Source organism: Hyla sarda, chromosome 12 (assembly GCF_029499605.1).
Source record: "Hyla sarda isolate aHylSar1 chromosome 12, aHylSar1.hap1, whole genome shotgun sequence".
NCBI lineage: Eukaryota > Metazoa > Chordata > Amphibia > Anura > Hylidae > Hyla > Hyla sarda.
The window spans coordinates 83,435,917-83,447,343 of record NC_079200.1 but is presented as its reverse complement, the minus strand read 5'-3'; the positions used below and the strand labels follow the sequence as shown (position 1 = coordinate 83,447,343).

General features: G+C 44.7%; 1 protein-coding gene across 6 annotated transcripts in view; it reads right to left on the bottom strand.

The window, feature by feature from the left end:
• The window catches only part of EYA2 (EYA transcriptional coactivator and phosphatase 2), a 128,235-nt gene that overhangs the window by 41,949 nt on the left and 74,859 nt on the right, over window positions 1-11,427 (bottom strand). For all 6 annotated transcript variants that reach the window (XM_056549161.1, XM_056549156.1, XM_056549158.1 and 3 more), the window contains one exon: window positions 7,704-7,820. In XM_056549161.1, the coding sequence (XP_056405136.1) occupies window positions 7,704-7,820 (117 nt within the window). The remainder of the gene's footprint in view (window positions 1-7,703; window positions 7,821-11,427) is intronic.

The window sequence follows — 11,427 nt, the reverse complement described above, 5'->3', positions numbered from 1 at the left end:
GATGTAACAGCAGAATAAAGACTGCAGCTCTGGAGGTGACTTGAGTATAAGACATGATATAGCAGCAGAATAAAGACTGCAGCTCTGGAGGTGACTTGAGTATAAGACATGATGTAACAGCAGAATAAAGACTGCAGCTCTGGAGGTGACTTGAATATAATACACAATATAACAGCAGAATAAAGACTGCAGCTCTGGAGGTGACTTGAGTATAAGACATGATGTAACAGCAGAATAAAGACTGCAGCTCTGGAGGTGACTTGAATATAATACACAATATAACAGCAGAATAAAGACTGCAGCTCTGGAGGTGACTTGAGTATAAGACATGATATAGCAGCAGAATAAAGACTGCAGCTCTGGAGGTGACTTGAGTATAAGACATGATATAACAGCAGAATAAAGACTGCAGCTCTGGAGGTGACTTGAATATAATACATGATGTAACAGCAGAATAAAGACTGGAAATATAAAATCACCGTCGGATCATCATTACGGATTGCATGTCACATTGCTCCATATGTGAACCCTGGATTTTCCTATATGAAGCTGAATAATTTAGTAGTATTAGACTTCAGAATATGCAGAAACCAATCCCCACCCAAAAGTTCTGGAGCAGAATTTACCCTCACTGTCCCCCCACCCTACCAAAACCGGAGGGAAAACAAAATGAAAAAGGTCTTGATTGAATTAAAGCCTGAGTGCTCCTTGGCATTGACCCTGTCAGGATGGGCCCCTCTGCCATCAATGAGCTCCCACCCAGACATGCTCACAACCTTCACTCATGACACACATATGTCTCCTTCCTGCGCTGGACTGGATGTAGAGAACCACTGACCCCATCTCTACAAGAACCTGAGTCGCTCTCTGTCAAGTTGATAAAAGGTTATTCATATGTTTCAAAATAACTTGGGTGGAAAATAATAATTCCCCCAATAAAACCCAGAGGTTGTCACGCACCTTTCCTACAGCCCTGAATGGCAAGTACAAGTTAGTGGCAATGGAGCAGAGATACCTCATTTTATAATGCCGGGTTGACATATGTCCGGTGAACTGGAACCATTCTGAGCTGGATAGGAATACCAGATGATCTCGCATCAAACCGCTCCAGCTTGTATGACATGCAGTACCAGTCCCGTGAAAGATTGAACAATCCTGCATAGTCTGTCTAGTGTGATTGTACCAGATCACAAAAGGCTACAAGGGATGGTTTTTGATCCAGTGTAACCACTACCGTGTTTCTCCGAAAATAAGACCGGGTCTTATATAAATTTTAGTCCCAAAAAACACACTAGGGCTTATTTTCAGGGTAGGGCTTATTGGGGGCTGTGGGTGTGTGGAGGATGGGGGGCTGTGGGAGGATGCCGCACCCCCCCATCTTCCACACTGCTACAGCCCCCCATCCTCCCCTTCCCCCGTTGTCCTCCCCACTCCTACAGTGCCCCCCACCCCTCTGCCATAATAAACTACAGTACCTTACACATTCCATCCCCAGCGAAGACCAGCACTTCCCCACCTTCATACCGTACGGGAGCTGCAGCTCTCGGCGGCGGCGGGACCTCCTTCTGTTGCTTAGCAGTTTGGGGCAGGGACACGTCCGCCAGTTGATTACCCCTGGTCTAGGTCTTATTTTCGGGGTAGGGCTTATATTGCAGTCCACCCTGATAATCCTGCTAGGGCTTACTTTTGGGGTAGGGCTTATTTTTGGGGAAACACGGTATTACACCAGCTTCTAGACGTATGTAAATCCAGACTGAATAGGCTCTAGGTCTGATCCAGAAGAAAAAGGTCTCCTATCCTAGCAGTTATTTACAACGTATCAGTGGAGGGAACTGTATCAGAGTACAAACCGTTTAGTTTACAAAGGACTGTCTAGACTTGATACAATTGTCACAAACCTCCACCTGTGAGAAGTACTAGGACAAAACAGGTTTGCAGCTCCTAAATATAAACAATATTATTGCCGTTCGCCAACAGCAAGCAGAGATCATGACAATTTTGAAGAATCGAAACGCAAAGTCTAGTCTAGGAAATTTCAGTACTCTCCACTGGACTTCCAGGTTAGGCAAACCTGAAATGCTCTCTGGACATTTCTATCTACTCAAGTGTTAACTCCGCAAAGAAAAACTATTAGTGATCATTCAGGGTAAATCAACATATTGTAAGAGTCAGCGCAAAGCCTCCACAACAGAGCCAGGGGGCACAGCTTTCCAAATGGCCCCAAATGACTGTGTCATCTGAAAGTCCAGAGCCACAGGCAGCGCACATTCCCGGCCTGATTACCATCACGGCTGTCATCCTCTGTGCTGCTGTAACTTATCGTCCTGCAAAAATCCACAATGAACAATTACATTGTTACATTGTCACCACATCTTGTTACTGTGTTGATTAAAAAAAACAAAAAAAAACATTTCTTTACACATGTAGACACTCATAACTGCGGTTTTCTCACATTATAATTACAGTTTTTCCCAATGGACTTCTATGGAAAAAAAAAACATGTTTCTCAACAGGGCCCCAAGAATATTTAATCAAATATATTCCTGTAGTTCAAGAATAGGCCTTTACTCATCTATGCGGCACTGGATGTATCCCTAAATGACTTTAGTGTCAACAGAATAAAAGGACACTATACCCGTGTTCCCCAAACTATGGTTCTCCAATGGTTGCAAAACTACAAATCCTATTGGAAGTTGAAGTTTTGCAACAGCTGGAGAGTTTCAATATTAGGGCATGATCGGAGTTGAAGTTTTTGTAACAGCTGCCATGTTTGACTGTCAGGGCATGATGGGAGATGCAGTGTTTCATCAGTTATAGCTTGGCTGTCAGTGCATGATGAAAGCTGTACGTTTTTCAACAGCTAAAGAGTTGTACTGTTGGAGCATAATGGTAGTTGTAGTTTTCAACACAGGTGGAGAAACTATGATCTATACCAGTTGTCTCCAACCTGCGGACCTCCAGATGTTGCAAAACTACAACTCCCAGCATGCCCGGACAGCCAATGGCTGTCCGGGCATGCTGGGAGTTGTAGTTTTGCAACATCTGCAGGTCCGCAGGTTGAAGACCACTGAGCTGTACAATAAAGCTCCAGTCCAGATGGGAGGATAAAGCTTATATTCTCTACTTTTTTTGTTTATTTTTTTTATTTTTTATTTAAACAGATTTTTATTGTAACCATTAAAAATTTAATACAATTATCATAGTTCACGAAAAATATATTACATTACATTGCATTAACCCCCCCCCTCCCACCCCCCACCCCTGCCACCAGAAGAGGGGGAAAAAAAATAAAAGCAGCAAGGGGCAAAGGAATTCTTAATCTTCCCAATCCACCCATGTCAATCTAAAGTTTTTTAATCTTCTCTTAGATCCATCGGTCCTCCATTCTTCATCCTGTCGGATTTTCAAAACTAACTTCTCCCAATCAGTAACGCTTGGACCCCTATTGCCTAAGAGCCCTCTGAGGATCACAACCTTAGCCAGCATAAATATCCGAATTAACCCCTTAACGACGAAGGACGTATATTTACGTCCTCCGCCGCCTCCCGCGATATGCCGCGGGGTCACGCGGTGTCCCCGCGGCATATCGGGTCGGTCCCGGCGGCTATCAACAGCCAGGACCCGCGGCTAATACAGGACATCACCGATCACGGTGTATTAACCCTTCAGACGCGACGATCAAAGCTGACCGCCGCGTCTGAAGTGAAAGTGACCCGGCTTCTCAGTCGGGCTGTTCGGGACCGCGGCGTCCCGAACAGCTTACAGGACACCGGGAGGGCCCTTACCTGCCTCCTCGGTGTCCGATCGACGAATGACTGCTCCGTGCCTGAGATCCAGGCAGGAGCAGTCAAGCACCGATAACACTGATCACAGGCGTGTTAATACACGCCAGAGATCAGGATGAGAGATCAGTGTGTGCAGTGTTATAGGTCCCTATGGGACCTATAACACTGCAAAAAAAAAAAAGTAAAAAAAAAAAGTGTTAATAAAGGTCATTTTACCCCTTCCCTAATAAAAGTTTGAATCACCCCCCTTTTCCCATAAAAAAATAAAACAGTGTAAATAAAAATAAACATAGGTGGTATCGCCGCGTGCGTAAATGTCCGAACTATAAAAATATATTGTTAATTAAACCGCACGGTCAATGGCGTACATGTAAAAAAATATTCCATAATCCAAAAAAGCGTATTTTTGGTCACTTTTTATACCATTAAAAAGTGATCAAAAAGTCAGATCAAAACAAAATTGGTACTGATAAAAACTTCAGATCATGGCGCAAAAAATGAGTCCTCATACCGCCCTATACGTGGAAAAATAAAAAGTTATACGGGTCAGAAGAGGACATTTTTAAACGTATAAATTTTCCATCATGTAGTTATGATTTTTTCCAGAAGTACGACAAAATGAATCCTATACAAGTAGGGTATCCTTTAAACTGTATGGATCTACAGAATAATGATAAGGTGTCATTTTTACCGAAATATGCACTGCGTAGAAACAGAAGCCCCCAAAAGTTACAAAATGGGGTTTTTTCTTCGATTTTGTCGCACAATGATTTTTTTTTCCGTTTCGCCGTGAATTTTTGGGTAAAATGACTAATGTCCCTGCAAAGTAGAATTGGTGATGCAAAAAATAAGCCATAATATGGATTTTTAGGTGGAAAATTGAAAGGGTTATGACTTTTAAAAGCTAAGTAGGAAAAAACGAAAGTGCAAAAACTGAAAAACCCTGAGTCCTTAAGGGGTTAATAACTCTCGGCTCTTCCTGACCTTACTCAAATCGCCATAGAATAACTTCTGTTGCCGACCAATCTTTCTCTAAATTGAGTTTATTTTCAATAATCTGAAATACCAAACCCCAAAATTCTTTAACCTTTGGGCATAGCCATAGCAAATGAATCAAATCAGTTCCGCCATTCTCTACCTTACAGGAAGGTTTTCTATATTTCTCTATAGACATCTGAATATGTCCTCTGTCATTTTCTGATGACTATCTGTAAGTTTTTATTCATGTATTTGGGTCATCCAATGATATGATGTGTGTGTGTGTGTGGGTGGGGGGGGGGACATGAAGTTTGTTATGAGGGGAGGGCTGTGCAGGGGCTGTTTTCTTTCCAAATAGTTTTAGTCTCCTCTTAAAACCTTCAGTCTCCATCAGGGGTTAAGAGTCAAATGCTGAGAAGCCCCCATGGGATTGGGGTAAATATCTAAATATGTCAGGGGCTTTCAGCTGTCGATGGCTGTCACTCTGGAGGGGGCTCATCCCTGCGAGGCGGAAAAGGAAAATGAGGCCAAATCTATCGTAAAACTTGATTTATGGAAGGAAAAAAACCTTAAAATAATTATTTTTCTTTTCTTGTCGCCAGAGGGAACATGCTTCTCCTGGTAGCAAAGGGCGCAGCTTTGTAGCTTTACAGCGTGAGAAACACATCACATTTTTTTGTCCTGCTGGATACCTTCAGGTGAAACCTCACCTCCAACCTGCTTAAAGGGACACAGGACCTAGAAATAGACGTGACCTGTAATTCCCTTGGGCCTAAGCTACTAGTGAGGTCACTGTGATGGACAAGTGGCAGACGATACATACGTATTGAGAACAAACCTAATAATGAAATAATAGATACTATGGTCTATACCAGTGTTATGCAAAATATACACACTTCATCAAGCAAAAAAAGCACAAACTGCACTAATATCTATAGCATTAAAGGGGTTATCCAGGAAAAAACTTTTTTTTATATATCAACTGGCTCCAGAAAGTGAAACAGATTTGTAAATTACTTCTATTAAAAAAATCTTAATCCTTTCAGTACTTACGAGCTTCTGAAGTTTAGGTTGTTCTTTTCTGTCTAAGTGCTCTCTGATGACACGTGTCTCGGGAACCGCCCAGTTTAGAAGAGGTTTGCTATGGGAATTTGCTTCTAAACTGGGCATTTCTCGAGACACGTGTCATCAGAGATTACTTAGACAGAAAAGAACAACCTTAACTTCAGAAGCTCATAAGTACTGAAAGGATTAAGATTTTTTTAATAGAAGTAATATACAAATCTGTTTCACTTTCTGGAGCCAGTTGATATATAAAAAAAAGTTTTTTCCTAGATAACCCCTTTAATGCTATAGATATTAGTGCAGTTTGTGCTTTTTTTGATTGATGAAGTGTGTATATTTTGCATAACACTGGTATAGACCATAGTATCTATTATTTCATTATTAGGTTTGTTTTTTATAGAAGTAGGTTGATTTTTTATAGAAGTAATTTACAAATCTGTTTAACTTTCTGGAACCAGTTGATATATAAAAAAAAAAGTTTTTTCCTGGATAACCCCCTTTAAAATATAGCTTTTATTAATACATACGGTAGTAAAATAATTCAAAACTTTTCACAAGGAAGAGTGTAAAAAGCAAAGAAATACAATGCACCAAACAGACTAAATGTAGCTTTGTTTTATACACTGTTCCTCATTATATCAAATTTTTTTTATGAGGGTGGGTATATGCTTGATACGTCTTTCTACTTAATTTTTCTACTCCTGAATAAAAGCTATATTTTAATTCTTGATATATTTGTACAGTTGGTGCTTTTTTAATTGGTGAGATACATATAGAGAAGAAGTGTGTAAGATGGAGAATGCAATATTGATTTTGGTATTAAGGGAGACTTATATTGCACCCCAATGTCCATCATGCACAATGAAATATTTTTTAAGGCTATCAGTAGCCCAGTGCCATGTGCGGCTCTTGGCTGGACACACAGTGGATCACAAAGTCCTGAGCGCAGCCAGCAGACCTGAAATAAAATGCTAAATAAATACCAAACATTTCTCAGGAAGAACAAAGTGTTTCTTGGGAAGGATGGGCTGGCAAGGCTGTGGCTCCCGGACGGGACAAGTCACAGATTTTAGACTTTACATCATGTTGGAGGATTCTGAGCATTCCTGCAAGACAGCTGAACACATTTCTGAAAACAATAACCCAGCGATTAACCCTGTGCATGCTGGGGAAAAAACATCATTGCCTGCACAAGCCTACAATCATGTGCTACAGCTGGCCATACACATAAGATGGCTGTCAGCAGAACGATCTCTCCAGGCCAGGTAGGCATGTATTTTGAATGGGGAGAAGACCGCTGCCAGACCTTTGTCCCCTCCTTGCCCTCCAGACTCCCTTAATCCACCCCAGCCTTTACTGTCCCTCTCTAGATCCCCTTCAGATTGCTTTGTAGCTCCAAATTTTCTTTCACCTACAGACCCCTCTGTCCACTTTCAGACCCTTCTGTCCGCCTTTTCAGACACCCCCACCAGAAAAAAACAGTCCTTTCCAGACTCCTCTTGCGGTAGCTGATATTCCCAGGAACAAAAGGATAGGGCAGTTGAAATTTAACACACTCAATCCATCTCTCCCCGACATCGGACATCAGGGAAAATACAGGAGGCCCCCATATACATTACAAGGTATGTAGATCCAGCAGAAATAGTTGGGTTTGGTTGACACATACTTAATGTGTATGGCCAGATTAAGAAGCAAAATAAAAGAAAACAGTACAAGTCTATGGAAAGACCCTTTACAGCTGATGACCTGTCTCCACCATAATGCATATAGCTGCTGCCAGATGCAAAATTTTAAAGGGACTTTGCTCGCAAGACAAAATAAAAGGAAAATATCCTCCAAGTAAATTCTATACATTGTGGCTGGCGGGGCACATACCGTGCATCTGATATGTGTATGGCGCCTGTCCCGGGGGTGGGGTGCTGAAACTGGAGCTATAGCTGAGGAAGCCACTCTGTCCGGGAGAGTGGCTTAGACTGTCTTCTGTTTTGATATCTGAAAAAGAGAGGACATAAATAAATGTTGATGTGCTCTGGACACGCGTAGAAATAAGTAGTATCACAGTATAAATAACCAAAACAACCACCATGTACTACTGAGAAATCTCCACAAATATCCCTCTACTAAGTCACTTGGAGACAGCGCAGGTCAGCAACACCAACCTACAGGAAAGAACAGCCCCAGAACTCTACTGAGCTCATATGCACGACCCATTATTACTATGTACACATCCTACTGGACAAAACATTCAGGTTCAAGTTATTTCAATAGCATCAGGCCCTTGGAAGAAACACAGCTTGCTTCAAATACAGTAAGGAAACTTATCCTCAAAAAGATTTGGGTTCAAAATGGTTAAAGCACAACTGTCATGAGATTTTAGCCCCCCCAGACTACTACAATGTTGTTACAGATGTCCATAACATGAGTGTAACCATACCCTTATGGGTTTTCCTCCTTCTTTTATAACTTATAAAATACATTTATCCAGTGGCCTGGCACAGTCAGATAGGCGTGGCTTGCAGTTCGCAAAGCCCCGCCGCCGCCACGCCTATCCTCTCCTTCCAGCGCTGGGATCGCTGTTTAGTAAGATGCAGCGCATGCGCCCCTCCCTTCCTCTAGTACTGCACCTGCGCAGTGAGAGCATAGACAGCGGGAGTGAGCGCTCGCTCTGTCAATGCAGGGTCATGGTCTGCTACACAGCGATCCCAGTGCTGAAAGGAGAGGATAGGCGTGGCGGAGGCGGGGCTTTGCGAACCCCAAGCCACGCCTATCCGACTGTGCCTGACCGCTGGATAAATGTACTTTATAAGTTATAAAAGAAGGAGGAAAACCCATAAGGGTATGGTTACACTCATGTTATGGACATCTGTAACAACATTGTAGTAGTCTGGGGGGGCTAAAATCTCATGACAGTTGTGCTTTAAAATCACTTTTTTTTTTTTAAATGGGAGGGCTTCATGTTGACTTAAGAAGCTACAAGGGGAGGGTGCCACGCTGTCCTGAAGGGGAGGGTGCCACACTGTCCTGAAGGGGAGCGTGCCACGATGTCCTGAAGAGGAGGGTGCCACACTGTCCTGAAGGGGAGGGTGCCACACTGTCCTGAAGGGGAGGGTGCCACGCTGTCCTGAAGGGGAGGGTGCCACGCTGTCCTGAAGGGGAGGGTGCCACGCTGTCCTGAAGGGGAGGGTGCCACGCTGTCCTGAAGGGGAGGGTGCCACGCTGTCCTGAAGGGGAGGGTGCCACGCTGTCCTGAAGGGGAGGGTGCCACGCTGTCCTGAAGGGGAGGGTGCCACGCTGTCCTGAAGGGGAGGGTGCCACGCTGTCCTGAAGGGGAGGGTGCCACGCTGTCCTGAAGGGGAGGGTGCCATGCTGTCCTGAAGGGGAGGGTGCCACGCTGTCCTGAAGGGGAGGGTGCCACGCTGTCCTGAAGGGGAGGGTGCTATACTGTCCAAAGGAAAGGAGAAGGCACCAAGTAGACAAATGTAGAGGTCACCACATTATCCTAAGGGGAAGGAGTCATGATGGCTGAAAGGGAGCAATCCAGCGTGTAATTGTTGTGCCTTTATTACTATGTGTTAGTCTTTAACATGACTCTGACCTTCTATTGCTGATCTGGCATTAGAATTTATACCAGGTGCTTTTATTACTGAACCCTACAAGAAGTCGTTCATGTAGGAAGACGACCCCAAGCAGCCGTAGTCTCCCCCACCACGGTATGTTATGTCTAGAAGTGGAATTTATGAAGTTGTGTATGAGCAGAAACACCTCATTGTTGTGGATTAACAGCCAGGTGGGAGTCTCCCCCTCGCCTGGTGTGAGCGCTGACCCTAATAGGTAATCTGCACGATTTATAAGCAACATATGGAGCCGCCATGCATCCTACCCTGAAGACACAATCCAGTAGCAAATAGTTCTACTTTCACTTGCTCCATGGGAAACAACTGCTTGGTATTTTCACTGGAAATATTCCAGTTCTTAAACAGCAAAACAGCTCTTAAAAAAATCCAATACATATTTGAAGAAATATAGGGATGGCCTCACCAGCCATCTATCATCACACAAGTCCCCCCCCAATCATGACATAGCACTTCACTAATACTATCTAGTTCTAAGACCATGAACTCAGGCGAACAGAACTGAAATCCTCCAGATATATTACAGTGGCTGTAGACAGTCTAGTCTAAGTTTGCACTGTCAGGTTTTGGTTTACAATAATCATGAGTTAATTTACTTTCGCGAAAAGTAATATGTCAAAATTTTGGTGCATTTTTTTGGTGAATTTTAGGCCATGCTCCCTTTCTGTCCATGAATCCCCCTTCTATGTAGGACATGCCCCTTTGAAGAGTCAGGCACATTTTCTTGCTCTTTTTGGTGCACATAGCATAATAAATGTGTCAATTTCTCTGCACCACAATTCTGGCACATGTAGAGACAAACTTCTGGTGAAGGAGGCATTGAAAATGTGGGCCATTGACTTCTGTTAGAGTAGAGCCAGAATGTTACAGCCCTTGTTCACTTATTGCTTACCATGAACAATGCGCAATGAAATTAGGGATCGACCGATATCGTTTTTTAAGGGCCGATATCGATAATCGGTGGAGGTTAGGGCCGATAGCCGATAACTTATATCGATATTCCGGTATAAGTTATCGGCTATTTATCCCCCCGCGACACCGCTGCAGATCATTGATTTAAAGCGGGTGCTTTAAATCAATGCACTGCAGTGGCTTTTGCGGTGCCATAGGCCGCCGCCACCACCCGCTTCTCTCCCCCTGCCTGTCCGGGGGTCCTGAGACCTATCACCGCCACCGCTCCCCCCCGCCGCACCGCACCTGCGATCGCCCCGCCGCACCGCGACCGACCCCCTGCACCGCACCGCACCGGCCCCATCCCCATCCCAGAACCCTGACTCACCTTCCCAGTTGCTGCAGGGACCGTCCAGGGAGGGTGGTCCGGGCCATCCATCCTTCCTGTAGTGTCCGGCTGCATTCCAGGTGGAGGGTGAACCGGTCCGGGCTGTCCTTCTTCTCCGGGGGTCCTCTTCTCCACTCCGGACAGGCTCCGGCCTAGTAACGCTGCATAGACGCCTCTGCGCAGCGACGCACCTGACGTCACGGCGTAGCGGCGTCTATGCAGCGTACTAGGCCGGAGCCTGCCCGGAGTGGAGAATAGGACCACCGGAGAAGGAGAGCCCGGACCGGTTCACCCTCCACCCAGAATGCCGCCGGACACTACAGGAAGGATGGATGTCCCGGACCAGCCCCATTACGGGTAAGTTTAATTTTTTTTATTGACTCGGAGGGTGGGGGAGGGGCCCGACCGGTATAGCGGTATGGGCAAAAATCCATACCGTGGGCGAAAAAAAAACTGGTATCCGGTTCATACCGGTATACCTCCCAGCACTACGGTGGGGGGTGCGACGCGGTGCGGTGAGTTGGGGGGGCCGACGCGGTGCGGTGGGGGCGGGGCATTATCGGCAAGGTAATTGCCGATACCGATAATGCCCAAAATCGTGATTATCGCCCGATAATATCGGCCATACCGATAATCGGTCGATCCCTAGATGAAATGACATTATTTGTCACACTACAACAGAGAGCAA